The sequence below is a fragment of the Aspergillus novofumigatus genome (genome assembly GCF_002847465.1).
Source record: "Aspergillus novofumigatus IBT 16806 chromosome Unknown P174scaffold_2, whole genome shotgun sequence".
NCBI classification, from domain to species: domain Eukaryota; kingdom Fungi; phylum Ascomycota; class Eurotiomycetes; order Eurotiales; family Aspergillaceae; genus Aspergillus; species Aspergillus novofumigatus.
In genome coordinates, this window is record NW_020194275.1 from 3,018,977 (window position 1) to 3,034,386 (window position 15,410).

The window sequence follows — 15,410 nt, forward strand, 5'->3', positions numbered from 1 at the left end:
TCGATGCAAAAGAAAAGTACCTTCAGGCAGCTACCTTAGGGAGCGAGCGCAACAGGCAGACTGCCCGAGTGCGACAGTGCTACATAAATACTCCGTACTCGAACAAACGCAGGTAAATGAAGCTTCGATGTTGTCAATTGACGTGGCAGCCCTTCTCAGTATACACTCGGGCCTTGGGAGGCCATCTGCTATCAAGCCAGCTCATATCAACCATTACTGTCATTGTCATGTGGTGTTTTAAGATCGTCAACCCTTACGTTATCTCAATTTTGATATAGAGATCATATTTTGATGTTTCCACTTTGGTTGTTCGACTTCGATTCGTTGTGGAACACGGGAGAACCCACCGACCCAGTGTTCCTTGGATGAGGGAAGGTCCCTTACTGATCAAGGACGAACTAACTAATAAGATTTATCTTTTCTTACCGGGTGTCGGTATGAAGAGAGTGAAGTAGGGAGCACTACCGAGTATGAGCGTGAGACAGAGATCTCTTGACAATAGGAATAATTTCTCCATGTTTTTCAATCTAACCTGTCGTTTCGGATTTGCCAGCGAGTCCTCCTTATGTCCAATAATGTATATTGAGCTGTCAATGCTTGGCTGATCCCTATCTCAAGTCGCTCGGGCATTCATCTAGGGCTTGGCTGCAAAGCAACATCACAATGTCGGCCATGCAAATCATTCATGATGTGGATCATGAGGTCTCTTGGTGCGATAGAGCAGATCCAGATCAGACACAGAACGATTAAATTTGTCTTGAAGACCAATAGAACTCCCCTCTACTTGACTGTTCATATGCTCTTCGCGCTTTGTCGCATTTCTTGTCCGTAAAAAGTCATTTGAGTTTATATACATCGTAACATGCAAAGACTGTTTCATGTCCCATCAGAGATATGAAGCCTGAAAATTATGGCATCAACGTCCCGCAAAATCAGGTGACATGTACCGACGTCATATGACGGACGCAGAAGGCTGAGGCAGGCTTCCATCCTACTTATCATTGTGAGAACCACCCGTCGTCGTCACATTTATCAGAGCCTCATATCTGTAAAGCTACTCATTCTTTGTGGCAGTTTATTGCGCAGTGTAGACACGTTGGCAAATTCTTCATTCGTCCCAAACTGTTGTACAGTCAGACAGTTTAATTACACCATTCCCTCTTCGAACGCAACCATGTGCGGTTCAGACATCTTTCTTGGGATTCTCGCTATTTTCTTTCCACCAGTTGCAGGTGAGAAGTTCCTTTTGACGTGGTCTTCTTCATGTTTATCTAGCACCGGCTAACATATCCTCTCAGTGTGGATTAAAGTAGGCATCTGCACAGCCGACTCGATCATCAACCTTGCACTTTGCTGCCTAGGCTACGTCCCCGGTCTTCTACACGCATGGTACATCATACTCAAGTACCCCGAACCAGACTATGATGACCCGAACTACGAGCCCATTCCTGGCCATGCCGACGGGAGACGGGACACTGAAAGTGGTCGTGTGACATACTATTACGTCTCCCATCAGCCCATCCAGCATCCATCCCAGAGAGGTTATGGCACTGTATCACCGCAAAATCAACCAGCGCCGAATCCTGCTCCTCAACCTCAGCAGCAAGCTCCCAAGCCGCATCATGAGGAAGGACAGGGAGGAAGCAGTGACCAAGCTCAAGGTGACTCCCGGCCACCACCAACCTATGCCGAAGCTGTCAAGGGAGACCACAAGGTGCAGACGCACGACTGAATGCTGGTGAATATTTACGACAGCAGCTTATTGCCGAACGGTGGACCGTTTTTGTCGAGGGCTCTGTTTCATCTAACTTGCAAGGCATCTATTGCGTCTGAGTAAGATGGATATGCTTTAATGTCATGCTTCATGAGGACTTAACGAATAAGGGTTGTTACGTTATGAATTGATACCACCACGTTGAACCGAGAAAACAGGAAGGAAAACAATATATTACATCGTCTAATTTTACAGCATACTTAGCTTGCACGGTTTATTCTGTAGAGGACGAGGGTCGCTGCACTCAAGATAATGTATTTCTTATAAGTATTGTACCATTCATCCTAATATTATAACGTCCCCAGAGGTATATCAACTGCGATATCATTTGTGGTGCAAGTTAGTAGCGACAGATCGGAGAGGAGAGGGCTGCCTTTCCCGCATGTTCTCCGTTCCGCCTTTTGTTCCGATCCAAGGTCAGCTTAAGCCATTGAGTTTCCACCACAACAATCCAACAAGAACTTGCTTGGATTCCAGGTTACCATTAATTGGCCATGCAGCCCATGCCACTGCTGCTGAGGCAGTCGCTTAGGTCATCTGCCAATTTTGCGAGGACTTCGCTCCCGATACGGCCACAGTTTTTACCCCCCGCTGGGCCGAACATTCGACCTGCGAGAGATACACAGCGGAGCTTCTCGGTCTGTGTACGATGCCAATTCAGGTCGCAATCACCATTATTTTCATCTCATGAGAAAGACACATCAAAAGACGACGCAGCTACTCAGCAGTCAAAGGATGCAAACTCAACGCCGACGCCCCGCAATGAATCGCCAAAGGTAGAGCCGGATGCAGAAACCCAACGGCCTTCTCCGGCCGCGGGAGAGCAGGAGACGTTACAAGGGTTCGACCAAGATGCAAAGAACGAACCGAAACGTGAACCAGCAGAGAAGAAGGGACTACCTTCGTACCTGGAAGAACGCCGGTCACAATTGTCCAAACAATTTACCGAGATGATGGACAACCTCCAATCCAATATTTTCGTGGCGGGCCAGCGATTGAACGATTTGACAGGCTACTCTGCCATTGAGGCACTCAAGAAAGATATACAATTGCAAGGTGTGTTTCCAAAATGATTGGAACTTCCAATTCTTCCTCCCTGATCATTAATTCTTCGGACGAACAGAGGAACGACTCCGAGCAGCCCGTCAACGGGTCCGAGAAGCGAAAGATGCCTACGCAGCAGCGATAAACCGACGCTCTGCCTCGCAGCGCGAAGTCAACGAGCTCCTCCAGCGGAAGCACGCCTGGTCTGCCGCAGATCTCGAGAGATTCACCCACCTTTACCGCAACGATCACACCAACGAAGTGGCTGAGATGGAGACGCAGGATGCCCTGTCGGCCGCAGAACGAGAGTCCGAAGAGGCGGCGGCGCAATTGAGCAAGAGCATCCTCTCCCGCTATCACGAGGAACAAGTCTGGTCGGATAAGATTCGCCGAATGAGTACATGGGGTACTTGGGGCCTAATGGGTGTTAACGTTCTCCTCTTCCTTATCTTCCAAGTTGCTGTCGAGCCATGGCGTCGCAAACGACTCGTGAAGGGCTTCGAAGAGAAGGTCATCGAGGCTATCGAGAAAGAGAAAGCCATCAACCACATCGAGATATTGAAACCTCAACCTGCTCTAACAGCGACATCGCCGTCCCTCAAGGAGGAAGCAGCGGAGCCAACACCTACTTCAACTGCCTCCGAAGACACTCTAACCTCCGATGAAAACGCCCCAGCCGCCACGGATGAAGCCATCACATCCGAATCTGTTGTCTGGGACTCCGATCCTACACCCACCATCGTCACAAACATAACACCCGAAACCGCAACAGAAACGACAGAGGACAGCGCTCCCAAGAACGCAATGACCAATGTCGTTGAGCCCCGCAAATCTCATCTCTCCCGCATTCTTCCTCCTCCTCCTTCCCTCGACTCATGGCGACAGACTCTTAATGAGCTGTTCAGTGATCGCAGTATGGTCATCACACAGCGGGATCTGACCACTGTCGCCCTTCAGAGCGCTGCTGCGGGTGCAGCTATCATGGGTCTAGTGATTGCTTTGATTCGGCCCCGATGATTGGTCTATTACATATACTTCGAATCCCTTGTAACTAGTTTACCTGGGACGTCGACTTGTATCTTGAACATTGTACAGAAATGGAATAGAGGATAGATGGACCAAGTAGGGGAATTCAACTTGTATATTATTGTACAGCTGGCGCAGTCAGGTTGAGTTGCCGGCTCAGCTCGGCGAAGTACTTCGAGGATACCTTAGCAGTAGAGATTACCAGATCCAGTGAATAAAAAGACAAAGGAGATTGAACGATGAATATACGTAAACAGAACTATGACATACATGTACTCGAAACAAACGCTCAACAGATCTACATCTGAAGTCCACCACCTCTCACTGCAGATCAACCTCAACTTCCAACTGCTTTATCAGCTGCCACGAGTAAGAGGAACGGACAACTCGCTTTTGACCCGTATGCGCGTGAGGCAAGGTCTCAGAACGAGGAAAGTCTATACTGAAACACAAGAATTCCACAGACAAGTGAGTGATACAGGGGCCTGAACAGCGCATGTTGAAAGATGGTACAAGAGCTCATTTTTGGGTCCATATTAAAACACGGTCTCTTCAGTCTTGACAGACGCAACAAAGCTAACCGTCTAAAGCACAAACACTCCCCTCTTCTTCGTCTCTCTTTGATCTAGAACATTTGATGACTCACAAAGAAGAGATGTTTAACCAATGACAAGGGTGCTCTCGTCAGGGAAGCTGTACTGGGGAACCTCGAGGTTCAAAGGGGCAGGACCCTTCCGGACACGGCCGGAGATATCATAGTGAGAACCGTGGCAGGGGCAGAACCAGCCGCCATAGTCACCGGATTCACCAATGGGGACACAACCAAGGTGAGTGCAGACACCTTCAAGATAGGAAAATTCGCTATCAGTAACCGTCCGAAAGAATATAGCAGAAACAGACGGCGTGACGACATACCAAGCATGACCAGCCACTCGGGCTTCTGGACACGGTCCTCATCGGGCTGAGGATCACGGAGAGTCTTCCAGTCATACTGCTGAGCCTCCTGAATTTCGTCCTGGGTACGATGACGGATGAAAACGGGCTTTCCACGCCACTTAATGATGACCTGTAAATTCGTAGGTCAGTATAAGCGCTCGGAGTAGCGAAGTGTGCGTGACGCTTCACGGATAAACGGGACACGTACGTTCTTGCCCTCGGGAATCGAAGCGAGACCGATCTCAACCTTGGCCTGAGCCAGGACGTCGGCAGAGGCGGACATGTTCACGAGGAAGTCTGATGGTAAAAATTGCATATCAGCAACCTGCTCCATGTGATACCAAACGACCCAAACTGCCGAATTCCCCGCAATTGTATTCCAAAGCGACATTCAATCCCTTCGTTCAATTCCATCTCTTGTCGTGAACTGCCTGATATCACCTACCCTGAACAGTAGCCTTGGCACCAACAGCAGATCCGAGACCGAGGGCTCCGGCCATGAAGTAGGAGAAAACCTGGTTCGAACGGGGAGGCTTGCTGGAAGCGTATTTGCTGAAACTGGGGATCTTCAGAGTCGACTGATAGTCGTTGGAGCTGCCGAAAGGGCTATCGAAGGAGGAGGACTTGGAGGCCTCGGACAATCCTCTCCGTTGTTGGCAGGAGGCGACGGCAGCGCGGGTGGTGGGCAGCTGCTGGCGGGCGTAAGCGCGCAGCAGAGTGCTCGAGGCGGAGGAAAGCGACATGATGAGACTGGCAATCGCAATGAATTGCGGGGAGGTGGGTGGAGGGAGGAGAGTTGAGGGGGAGGAGAGCGATTGAATAATAGGACGGGAGGAATTCGATGAGGTTGAACGGAGGCCCGGCATACGGGTCGAAAGAGCTTTCTACGACAAGCGATCGGAATCACGGGGCGCCTCATTGGCTGGAGCACACGACAATTCCGGCCGCCAAACGTTCTTCAAGCAGTTGCCATCTTTAGGTCTACTTGAATGCTATTCTTCCAGACTCTATCTATTCTATAATAATAATTGGTCTATTCGAGATGATTTCATCATAATTCTCATATGTTCTCGCTATGCTAACCTGAGGTATAAATGATTCACGCGTCAAAAAGCAGCTGACCAACAGGATTTTCCTCGATCCGTTTCCGTTCCGTGCATAACCAAAGCCAAACATGCGATTCTCGATAATAACTCCAAACCCAAAAGAAACAAGAACGTCTACGGCGTAGCTCAAATTATACAAGGACTTGCGCCTGGTTCGATCACTGGTCTACCATTTCGACGTCACGGTCGTTTCCTCCTGGTTGCGCCTCGACGGTGCGGTCAACCATCAACGTACTGAGAGACGGAGCTCGAGGGCTTATAGAAGGCTTATCAGCTTTCTGGTGACCACCCTCGCCATTTTCTTTAATCATCGACGGTATTGTGCCGTTCAATGTGCGCTGTCCCTTCTCGAACGCGGCGTCTTTGCTGGCTTCTTTTGCTTTTTTCTCTTTGAATTGTTTATAGGTAGTTGTTTTGGGTATCACGTCGGCAAGAAACTCCAGGTTATCGAATCGTGAAACGGCGGTAGCTGTGTCATTTTCGTCAGCGATCTGCTCGCTTCTTCAATCCTATGATTCGCGACGGACCTAGATCCTTGTATTGAATAACCTTACGCGGTTTTCGTTCAGATTTAACAACGTTATGCCCTTGTTGCGCGAGGTATTGAATGAACATTTCCTAAAATAGATTGTGAGGACAGAATTAGCGAACCTTTCTCAACACGAAGCTTAGAATCCAGAGGGCCAAAAGGGGAGGCAAACTGTAGCTTTTGCGACTACGAACGTAGCATTGCCGGAGCATTGTACGATATCCTCATCGAGATGAATTATTTTCTTTATTCGTGTGACTGTGATATGTAAGCCCACTGAGTGACTTCGACAAAGCTCTGGTTTCACACGCACTAGGTAGAGCGCTCTGGCCGGTTACCTCATCTCTGGATGTTTGTGCTGCTGCTGGTGCTGGTGCGGGCTTGTCTTTCGGAGCCATAGCGGACTCGACTGGGGATTTGGTCGTATATTGCCGCTGTTTCAAAGCTGGTCTGAGCTCAAGGGTAATTGTACGTGTTTGAAAGACTCGTTAAGCACTATTGTCTGGATCGGAGAGGAATATGGTGCGGTTTGGAAGGTCGAGAAATTACTGCTACACCGCGTGCGGGTAGAAATCAAGAGCGCACAGCGTGTAGATGTTCTCCGCAAGTGATGTAGGATATGCTTGCATGTGCTTGATTACAAGAACAGGGTCGAATCAAGCACGGTGAGCCCAGTATATTACTGCTGACCAGCCAACTCGCTGAAAAGGAAAGAAAATTCATTATCTTACAAGACTTTGTGCTACACCTCGATCGACAAAAGAAACCCACCGTCATCTATCCTTATCTCCAATCTGAAAGCGGGAAGTTCCCTCACGTGGGCGGGCGGCATATCTGCCATGGAGCATTGTCACTGCAATATAAACAGCTCCCCAGCATCACGTCCACGCCGACTATGCTCTTACCACAAAAGAGAACCGTGGTATGAGCTCGATGCCTGCCTCGTCGACCGCTCCCCGCTCACCCTCAGTCCTGTCTGAGCGTCGGAGTTGGAGATTATCAGGCTTATCTGTCACCTCGCCTGTCGACCCTAGCCCACCCGACGACAATGGCCAGCCGAACGCGATTACGGATGAGATCAGGGAAATAAAGCGATATGAGGATTTTACAACGATTGATTGGGTCCAAGATGCCATTCAGGAACAAGCGCGACGGAGAGCGAAGCGACGAGATGGGTCTGGGTTCTGGGATCAGGAAGGCACATTTGGTTGGAGGCGCAAAGTGAGCGAGTCTTATGACGCTGGGCAAGCTTGGCTCGTCATTACAATTGTCGGCGCCGCTATCGGATTGATCTCGGCTGTATTGAACATCATCACCGAGTGGCTGTCGGATATCAAGTTGGGTCATTGTACGACTGCATTTTACCTCAATGAGCAATTCTGCTGCTGGGGTGCTGAAGGAGGTATGCCATATCGCGTATGTTCTGCTCATGGTGAAGCGCAGAGCTAACGTGTCTCTTTACCAGGCTGCCCCGAATGGAAGCCATGGACTTCCTTTTGGCTAATCAACTACTTTGTATACTTCTTCTTCGCGGTATGTTGAACCTTACCTGTCCTTCCGGATCAATGGCTGAGAAAGTATAGACTTTGTTCGCATTTATCGCCGCCACTTTGGTTAAAGTATTCGCTCCTTACGCCGCAGGGTCCGGTATATCAGAAATAAAATGCATTATTGCCGGGTTCGTGATGAAAGGCTTCTTAGGTGGCTGGACACTATTGATCAAGTCCATCGCGCTTCCATTGGCCATTGCGTCTGGTCTTTCAGTGGGAAAAGAAGGGCCCAGTGTGCACTTCGCCGTCTGTACAGGGAATGTCATCTCGCGCCTTTTTAGCAAATATAAGCTGAACGCGTCGAAAACGAGAGAAGTCCTGACGGCAACGGCTGCTGCTGGTGTGGCAGTGGCATTTGGCAGTCCAATTGGTGGGGTACTATTCTCTCTAGAGGTTCGTGATTTTGGAGCTCATGCTTCATAGAGTCATGCTGATAACTAGGCTGCAGGAAATGGCATCTTATTTTCCACTCAAGACTCTTTGGCGAAGTTATTTCTGCGCTTTGGTTGCAACTGGTGTGTTGGCGGTACGGACGTCAAGTTCTGTTTCTGTCTGTTCGTCAGCCGCTGATCCAGTCCACAGATGATGAATCCCTTCAGGACCGGACAACTCGTCATGTTTCAGGTGCAGTATGATCGCACGTGGCATTTTTTCGAACTAATATTTTTCGTACTTCTCGGGATATTCGGTGGTCTGTACGGCGCCTTTGTGATCAAGTGGAATCTACGAGTCCAGGCGTTCAGGAAGAAATATCTTTCGCAGTACCCCATCATCGAATCGGTCATCTTAGCGGGCTTGACCGCGTTCATTTGCTATCCGAACATGTTCTTGAAGATCAACATGACCGAGATGATGGAGATTTTGTTCCGTGAATGCGAAGGAGGGCACGACTATCACGGACTTTGCGAGTAAGCTGTTTAGCTGACAACCAAAGAAGACAACTGCTAACGATTCTAGGTCCAAGAATCGATGGACTATGGTTGCATCCCTAGTGATTGCTACGATTTTACGAGTTCTTTTGGTCATCATATCTTACGGTTGTAAAGTCCCGGCCGGCATTTTCGTCCCGTCAATGGCCATTGGAGCGTCCTTTGGTCGCTTGGTAGGGATTCTTGTCCAGGCCATGCACGAGGCTTTCCCGAATTCCGCCTTCTTTGCCTCTTGTAAACCAGATGTTCCATGTATCACTCCCGGGACATATGCGTTCCTGGGCGCTGGGGCCGCTCTGAGTGGGATTATGCACCTCACAATATCTGTGGTTGTCATCATGTTTGAACTTACCGGGGCCCTTACTTACATTCTACCCACCATGGTGAGTCAATCAGCTCTTGGTACATTTATCAAAGAGACTAACATTGGTAGATCGTGGTGGGTGTTACCAAAGCTGTTAGTGATCGCTTTGGCAGTGGAGGAATTGCAGACCGAATGATCTGGTCCAACGGCTTTCCATTCCTAGACAACAAAGAAGAGCATGTCTTCAACGTGCCTGTCTCCCAGGCCATGACGCCTGATCCCGTCTCGCTTCCTGCAGCAGACTTCCCTGTCCGTGAAGCCGAGCATCTTCTGAACGACAACAAATTCCAGGGGTTCCCCATCGTTGAGGATCGCTCAAGTAAAGTTCTTGTCGGGTACATCGGCCGCACTGAGCTCCGATACGCGATTGATCGGGCAAAGTCGGAGGGTATGTTGGCTCCTAATGCTCGCTGTGTATTCACCAAAGAAGCCGCCGAAGCCGCAGCGGCGCGCAGGGCGTCTGCCTCGAGAAATCAGTTGGTGCCCAATACCTTTGATGCAATTCAAACTAGTTTAGGGGCGCCTTTCGTGGATTTCAGCCGATATGTTGACCACACACCGCTAACCGTGCATCCCCGCCTGGCACTCGAGACTGTCATGGAGATCTTCAAGAAGATGGGACCGCGGGTGATCCTGGTTGAGCATCGTGGTCGGGTCACGGGACTTGTCACTGTCAAGGATTGCCTGAAATATCAGTTCAAGGTGGAGGCCGAGGAGCAAGCTCTCGCATCAACCCATACTGCGGCGGACCTTCCACTTGGAGCTCATCTTAACGGGCGCCAGACCGATAGTCTAGAAGAAAATGTATGGCGCTTCCTGCAACGTGTGGGCTCGATGTTACCACGGTGGCCACGCCTTAACCGCGACCACGGGCCAGTGGCTTTAGACAACCGGGGACCAAGCAGGGTCCTGAGAGGAACTGAGGAGGACGATGCTTTTGTGGAATTGACGGAGAGACATTGACATATATGATACCTTTCGATGTAAATTATCACCTCAAATAGACTATAGGATCGGGCATCCTAAGGAATAGCTTCATTGTATTTGGCATTCGTGTTCTTTCCTCACATACAACCCAGTCCAATGCTCTGACCTATCTGCTTAGATGCACGAGGCTCATGAATCCCTCATCCCGACCAAAATACACCCACCGCCCATCATCCCAGCTCCCAACCACCACAGCCCACTCACCTTCTCCCGAAAGACAACCATACCCAGCAATGCCGTGATGAGAAAGTTAGCCGAGGTGTTAGTGATGGACACCTTCGTGGTGGAGGGCGACGCGGTCAACGCTCTAGTAAAGAGCGCCCACATGATAATGTTACACAGGACGTTGAGTCCCAGACAGACCTTTACAAAGTCAAACAGATCCTTCAAAACGCAGGAAAGGAAGGGGAGACATACACCTCGAACCACCAACTCAAGGAACGTATTTTGATCCCCTGCGCCGAAGAGATGCGAGATACTCCTGGCAAACGCGGTGGTTTGCTCGTCAGTTGTTCTGATTGCTGCTGTTAGCAAATGATCTGCTTCAAAATGCGAGTTGCCCCTGGGTGGACTTGTACACGTACAATTTGGCGAAAAGGCCATTGAGGGCTGCGAATGCGCCGCTGGCTAATGCCAGGATGATCCAGCGGGATGGAACGGGTGGCTGTGCCATGATTCGGACTTCTTATTCGTAATGGAAGAATTGGAGGTCAGCCTCCGGATGCGAGTTGATTGTATTTCAACTGATGTTCAGTTGCTTTTACTGGTAGAAATGAGGAAAGTAGATGCTGATGTTGATGGCCCTGAATGCGTACACTCACGTGATAGGGGTGATTACCTGAACCTTCAGCGTCTACTCCGATAGGTATGGGATTAGGTGGAGAGCACATATGGACAGCAAAAATTGGATTGTGTCTTTATATGACTTCAACCAGAGGCATGTCTGATGAGAAGTACATTGTCAGAAATCAAGGGCTGAGGCTCACAGACGTATTGCTCTATGGAGACTCGCATTCTTGCTATCGACTACTGAGTACTGATATTGAACGCTCATGGCTCTTTTCTAGCGATTGACCTGCTTATGGGACTGGATAAGATTTATCCGAGGTAATCTTGCTGCTATATTGCATAGAAGGGTAGGGAGGTACCCAAGCGCTGGGTTTGGTGACCCTCTACAAAACCGAGTCTCGAGCTCTATCTATCTGGATGTTGGCTATACAATGAAGGATGGAAAGCCAGCAAAATCGGAGCGTTCCGAGCATTCCGAGAGGAAAAGCAGACGGCAGGACGATCGAACTCCTTGCGTCCCAGCTACATGCAGATTCTGTCAGCATACAGTCGTCAAGGCCCCTTTCGTTTGTCCATCTCACTTTCCAATTCGGCGGATATGGCTGTTGGCCTGACGTTGGATTCCGGCTGACCGCCTTGTCGCAGCGTGATTACTCCAAGCGGGAAAACACCCGGCCCGGAGATGGCGGGGATTTTTGTATTTATCCATGGGTATACGGACTGACTCACCTAAGCAGAGTGCACTATATAGGGACCGCGGTTTCCGTCGTCAAGTTTTCGAAGGCATCTTCTTCCTGAACCATGGCAGAAATGAACGCGGCCGAAAGGTTCGCCCTCATCAAGGAGAACCTTCAAGAAATTCTCAACCCGGATATCATTGAGGGCATTCTCGCGGAGGGGCGCAACCCGAAGATCTACTGGGGTACTACACAATTTTTTTTTTTTCATGTGACAGCTGGCCAATTGCTGATATCTTCTTTCTCAATTGACAGGAACGAGTCCCACTGGCAAACCTCACTGCGGATACTTTGGTACGACGTCGTTGCAATGCAATTGAAAGCCCACCGCTAACCCCGCATTTAGTGCCTGCCGTCAAAATCGCACAGTTTCTGGCTGCCGGTTGCGATGTGACGATCCTGATTGCTGATATCCATGGTTTCCTCGATAACCTGAAGGCGCCGATTGAGCTTGTCGAATACCGCGCGAAATACTATGAGTACACAATTAGAGCGATGCTCCAGGCTGTGGGCGTCTCGACGGAGAAATTGCGCTTCGTCCTCGGCAGCTCCTACCAGAAGAGCCCCGAATATGTGATGGATGTGTACAAACTGTGCTCGCTGGTATCGGAGCACGACGCGAAGAAGGCTGGTGCTGAAGTCGTCAAGCAATCCAACAACAGCCCTCTCAGTGGTCTTCTCTACCCTATCCTCCAGGTTCTGGATGAGCAGCACCTCGATTGCGATGTTCAGTTTGGAGGTGCGCTTCCTCGGCTATCACAATCTGCACAGGAACTAATTTGAGTAGGAGTTGACCAGCGCAAATTGTTCGCGGCATCCACCGAATGGCAGCCCAAGCTGGGTTACAGAAAGGTCAGCACAGCCTTGTCGTACGGCTCACGTATATGCTGACATATATCTAGCGCGCACATCTGCTGAACCCCATGGTCCCTGGTCTTACCGGTGGTAAGATGAGCTCGAGTGAAGAAGGTACTGTCGATTTCCTATACTATTACGAACAGCTTACTGATTCTTGGTAGAGAGCAAGATTGATCTTCTCGAGGCCGCGGATACTGTCAGAAAGAAGATCCGCAAGGCCCAGGCTGCTCCCAAGGAGATTGAAAACAACGGTGTTCTCTCATTTGCAGAATTCGTCCTGCTTCCCGCCTCCGCCCTGAAGACTGGCCGCCCAGAATTCCGCGTCAGCCGTGAGAGAGACGGCCTGGAGCCTCTCGTCTACAACGACATCAAGCAGATGCAGGAAGATTACAAGAACGATATTGTATGTACAGGAGCAGTCTGCAGCGCAAGGGTTATCTGACTCGGTACTGACTTTTCTGCAGTTGACACCGCAATTGCTCAAGCCCGCTGTGGCGGAGGCTCTCGTTGAGCTTATGGCCCCTATCATCACAGCTTTTGAGGCCTCCAAAGAATGGCAGGAGGTCACATTGAAAGCATACCCCCCTCCGGAAAAGAAGAAGAAGGAGAAGAAGCAAAAGGATAAAGGAAACCGCTACCCTGGGGCCAAGACTGCTGAGACAGCTGAGCTCCCTCTCCGGGAAACTGGAGTTCAGGAACCTACAGCGGATTAGATTCACTAGAGTTAGATACCTGAATGACACGATGCACATTTCTACTAAATCACTGCTCTAATCCATAGATTTCCACCACCTTTCGGTTGAGAGCTGCGCTCATTTTAATGGTCATATGACCCCATATCAATAATCATAGGAGGAATATACCCTCCTTATCCGATGTACCAAAGAACGGTATTCGGAGTGGCGTATCATAATATCGAGCGTTACGGTTCCTCGGTGAATTGGGAGTGACAACACCCAAAATCCCGGTGCCTTCTCAAGCTGTATGCTTCGTGGCGACACCAAAAGTGGTTGAAGTGAATGACATGAAAGGATTGGTTAGTGATGATAGGACGTTGATGATAACCGTTTAGTCTAATCGTTGTTCACTGAAGCTGAAGGATATATGCTGGTATTTATTGGTAAGTCTTAAGAATAGGTAGTATTCACTTAGCCTGATATCAACGGTCTATTGTAAGGTCTATGGCGAAAGTCGTTGAATCTGCCACTTGAACGACGAATCATCATCTGATTCCCTCACTCTCACATATCGGAAGCGATCATGCAACCGACTGCGTCGGCCTTGCCAAAACTCCACCGACTCGGGCACCAGTCGCACACCACCCCAGAACGGCGGAAGAGGGATCTTCTCTACACCCGCAAACCGCGCCTCCATCTCCTGCACCCGCTGCTCAAGCAGAGCCCTCCCATCATCAATGTCCGTCTCGTCAATGTCGGCCGGGATCTCAAGACATCCAGACATAGGCGTCGAGCCCTGAACGTGCGCCGCGGCCGCAACGCTCTTCCGCCGCCGGTCAACCAGTATCTCAGGCTCCGCCGACCACAGCACCTTACTCTGCCAGCTCGCCCACGCCCCAATCTGACTGCCTCGTTCTCTCGTATCCCAATACAACTCGCTCTCCTCGCGGCTGAGCGGCTCCACCATCCCCTCAATGCGAACTTGGCGCTCCAGCGCCGACCAGCAGAACGTCAGCGCAGCCCACCGATTCCCCCCCTGCACGTCTTGGAGAAGACTCTCGTCCTCGCCAGGCCGCGGCATCGCACCGGGGAAATCGCCGCCCCCGCATTCACGCCAAATATCTGCCCGCCTTTGCCCTCCCGGCTGCCCCAGTTACTGTACACCACCCAGCCCCGCTCATCCAGTTCCTTGAGGTAGACGACGCGCGCGCTAACCCGCCCAGAAGGCAGCGATGCCGTGGCCAATGTACACGTTTCCGGCGCCGAGGACGGTGACAGCCGCGGGTCGCGGAACCAGGTGTGGAATTGGTGGAGCGGGTTGGACGGGTGCATCTGGGAGACTGTTAGGGGCGGGTTGCTCACGAATTGGTGTGCGCGGGCCGGGTGGGCGACGATCTGGCGCTCGATCGTGGAGTCCGGGGTCGAGACATCTGAGCGAAGCTGCTCGGCGATGTGCTCGGGGACGCTGGGGGCCGGTGAGGAGGGGTCTTTGGTTTCGGTGGCTGTGATTTTGAGGTCGGGCGTTGCTTCGATGTCGCCGGGTGCGACTGTGCGGGTGTTAGGAATAGATCATTGCGTCTTTTGGAGGGGAGAGGTCGGGGAAACGTACAGATTAGCTTCTTCGGCCGTCGGGAGCTCATTGCGTGCTCGTCGGCCGTTGGAGTCCCCGAACTCATACTGCGAAAATACCACGTTTGGTCGTGGCTACAATGGCTCGTTGCCAGACGGATGCGACGAAGAGGGCACTGAGTGCGTAAGCATACGCGACCAGTAAGCATAGACTGTGTAGCTGTGTGAGCTTAGCGAAGGGTGATGACTTTTGAAGATTAAAGGTAGGGGAGATTGCGAGTCATTGGTCATAAATGCGGAGTCGACAAACGGAAATCTACGGCCGGAAATCATTGGCCGTTTTGAGTACTCAGCAACATGGAACAATACCAGGAGCACCTTTTCCGAGTTGCCTGATCAATCGTCGACTGATTGACCAATTGCGATCGCATTATTGACCAAAGACTCTCCAAGTGCATTCAGCCAGGAGGAATTCGAATCGTACAAATCGCAGCTCCATGATGTCATTATCACCAGAACCTAGATGGGCACTGCG

General features: G+C 50.5%; 8 protein-coding genes across 8 annotated transcripts; 4 read left to right on the forward strand and 4 right to left on the reverse strand.

Moving 5' to 3' along the window:
- The first annotated feature begins 1,001 nt into the window (after positions 1-1,001).
- On the forward strand, positions 1,002-1,959 carry P174DRAFT_501930 (putative stress response RCI peptide). Its single transcript, XM_024831059.1, has 2 exons — positions 1,002-1,232; positions 1,299-1,959. Exons 1-2 carry the CDS (start codon positions 1,175-1,177, stop codon positions 1,730-1,732), a joined length of 492 nt encoding a protein of 163 aa, XP_024685935.1. The 5' UTR covers positions 1,002-1,174; the 3' UTR covers positions 1,733-1,959.
- A 146-nt stretch (positions 1,960-2,105) lies between these two features.
- she9 (putative mitochondrion biogenesis protein (She9)) lies at positions 2,106-3,970 on the forward strand. The gene is made up of 2 exons (XM_024820999.1): positions 2,106-2,830; positions 2,898-3,970. The coding sequence occupies exons 1-2, from the start codon at positions 2,269-2,271 to the stop codon at positions 3,833-3,835; spliced, it is 1,500 nt and encodes a 499-aa protein (XP_024685936.1). The 5' UTR covers positions 2,106-2,268; the 3' UTR covers positions 3,836-3,970.
- A 189-nt stretch (positions 3,971-4,159) lies between these two features.
- Positions 4,160-5,365, reverse strand: rip1 (ubiquinol--cytochrome-c reductase catalytic subunit RIP1). Its single transcript, XM_024826717.1, has 3 exons — positions 4,989-5,365; positions 4,760-4,910; positions 4,160-4,685 (listed from the first exon to the last, which is right to left on the reverse strand). Exons 1-3 carry the CDS (start codon positions 5,112-5,114, stop codon positions 4,504-4,506), a joined length of 459 nt encoding a protein of 152 aa, XP_024685937.1. The 5' UTR covers positions 5,115-5,365; the 3' UTR covers positions 4,160-4,503.
- A 480-nt stretch (positions 5,366-5,845) lies between these two features.
- P174DRAFT_107618 (histone-fold domain-containing protein) lies at positions 5,846-7,076 on the reverse strand. The gene is made up of 4 exons (XM_024820998.1): positions 6,729-7,076; positions 6,588-6,673; positions 6,414-6,504; positions 5,846-6,355 (listed from the first exon to the last, which is right to left on the reverse strand). The coding sequence occupies exons 1-4, from the start codon at positions 6,811-6,813 to the stop codon at positions 6,045-6,047; spliced, it is 573 nt and encodes a 190-aa protein (XP_024685938.1). The 5' UTR covers positions 6,814-7,076; the 3' UTR covers positions 5,846-6,044.
- P174DRAFT_107698 (chloride channel protein) lies at positions 7,077-10,278 on the forward strand. The gene is made up of 7 exons (XM_024821000.1): positions 7,077-7,817; positions 7,881-7,948; positions 7,999-8,358; positions 8,414-8,491; positions 8,548-8,873; positions 8,923-9,277; positions 9,328-10,278. The coding sequence occupies exons 1-7, from the start codon at positions 7,340-7,342 to the stop codon at positions 10,219-10,221; spliced, it is 2,559 nt and encodes an 852-aa protein (XP_024685939.1). The 5' UTR covers positions 7,077-7,339; the 3' UTR covers positions 10,222-10,278.
- On the reverse strand, positions 10,279-11,195 carry P174DRAFT_107837 (uncharacterized protein). Its single transcript, XM_024821001.1, has 3 exons — positions 10,830-11,195; positions 10,663-10,759; positions 10,279-10,608 (listed from the first exon to the last, which is right to left on the reverse strand). Exons 1-3 carry the CDS (start codon positions 10,916-10,918, stop codon positions 10,375-10,377), a joined length of 420 nt encoding a protein of 139 aa, XP_024685940.1. The 5' UTR covers positions 10,919-11,195; the 3' UTR covers positions 10,279-10,374.
- Positions 11,196-11,835: 640 nt separating this feature from the next.
- On the forward strand, positions 11,836-13,342 carry P174DRAFT_365886 (tyrosine--tRNA ligase TYS1; the record flags this gene model as incomplete). The annotated part of the gene is made up of 7 exons (XM_024822086.1): positions 11,836-11,956; positions 12,027-12,065; positions 12,118-12,510; positions 12,556-12,623; positions 12,674-12,740; positions 12,791-13,032; positions 13,094-13,342. 7 exons carry the CDS (start codon positions 11,836-11,838, stop codon positions 13,340-13,342), a joined length of 1,179 nt encoding a protein of 392 aa, XP_024685941.1.
- A 466-nt stretch (positions 13,343-13,808) lies between these two features.
- On the reverse strand, positions 13,809-15,374 carry P174DRAFT_458014 (pyridoxamine-phosphate oxidase PDX3; the record flags this gene model as incomplete). Its single annotated transcript, XM_024829607.1, has 5 exons — positions 13,809-14,369; positions 14,420-14,853; positions 14,916-15,010; positions 15,070-15,122; positions 15,360-15,374. 5 exons carry the CDS (start codon positions 15,372-15,374, stop codon positions 13,809-13,811), a joined length of 1,158 nt encoding a protein of 385 aa, XP_024685942.1.
- Between the last annotated feature and the right edge of the window lie 36 nt (positions 15,375-15,410).

What these genes read in the sequence shown, in the direction of transcription:
- P174DRAFT_107837 (XM_024821001.1), bottom strand. Translation starts at nt 10,918, where the DNA reads ATGGCACAGCCACCCGTTCCATCCCGCTGGATCATCCTGGCATTAGCC. An exon ending in AATGGCCTTTTCGCCAAATT is followed by an intron (nt 10,760 to 10,829) that starts GTACGTGTACAA and finishes AGCAGCAATCAG; the next exon opens with AACAACTGACGAGCAAACCA. An exon ending in TTGAGTTGGTGGTTCGAGGT is followed by an intron (nt 10,609 to 10,662) that starts GTATGTCTCCCC and finishes GACTTTGTAAAG; the next exon opens with GTCTGTCTGGGACTCAACGT.
- P174DRAFT_107618 (XM_024820998.1), bottom strand. Translation starts at nt 6,813, where the DNA reads ATGGCTCCGAAAGACAAGCCCGCACCAGCACCAGCAGCAGCACAAACA. An exon ending in CGGCCAGAGCGCTCTACCTA is followed by an intron (nt 6,674 to 6,728) that starts GTGCGTGTGAAA and finishes TACATATCACAG; the next exon opens with TCACACGAATAAAGAAAATA. An exon ending in TATTCAATACAAGGATCTAG is followed by an intron (nt 6,356 to 6,413) that starts GTCCGTCGCGAA and finishes AAAATGACACAG; the next exon opens with CTACCGCCGTTTCACGATTC.
- rip1 (XM_024826717.1), bottom strand. Translation starts at nt 5,114, where the DNA reads ATGGAGCAGGTTGCTGATATGCAATTTTTACCATCAGACTTCCTCGTG. An exon ending in CGATTCCCGAGGGCAAGAAC is followed by an intron (nt 4,911 to 4,988) that starts GTACGTGTCCCG and finishes ACGAATTTACAG; the next exon opens with GTCATCATTAAGTGGCGTGG. An exon ending in CGAGTGGCTGGTCATGCTTG is followed by an intron (nt 4,686 to 4,759) that starts GTATGTCGTCAC and finishes CCTATCTTGAAG; the next exon opens with GTGTCTGCACTCACCTTGGT.
- P174DRAFT_107698 (XM_024821000.1), top strand. Translation starts at nt 7,340, where the DNA reads ATGAGCTCGATGCCTGCCTCGTCGACCGCTCCCCGCTCACCCTCAGTC. An exon ending in TTGTATACTTCTTCTTCGCG is followed by an intron (nt 7,949 to 7,998) that starts GTATGTTGAACC and finishes GAGAAAGTATAG; the next exon opens with ACTTTGTTCGCATTTATCGC. An exon ending in TTGCAACTGGTGTGTTGGCG is followed by an intron (nt 8,492 to 8,547) that starts GTACGGACGTCA and finishes TCCAGTCCACAG; the next exon opens with ATGATGAATCCCTTCAGGAC.
- she9 (XM_024820999.1), top strand. Translation starts at nt 2,269, where the DNA reads ATGCAGCCCATGCCACTGCTGCTGAGGCAGTCGCTTAGGTCATCTGCC. An exon ending in GAAAGATATACAATTGCAAG is followed by an intron (nt 2,831 to 2,897) that starts GTGTGTTTCCAA and finishes TCGGACGAACAG; the next exon opens with AGGAACGACTCCGAGCAGCC.
- P174DRAFT_501930 (XM_024831059.1), top strand. Translation starts at nt 1,175, where the DNA reads ATGTGCGGTTCAGACATCTTTCTTGGGATTCTCGCTATTTTCTTTCCA. An exon ending in TTTCTTTCCACCAGTTGCAG is followed by an intron (nt 1,233 to 1,298) that starts GTGAGAAGTTCC and finishes ATATCCTCTCAG; the next exon opens with TGTGGATTAAAGTAGGCATC.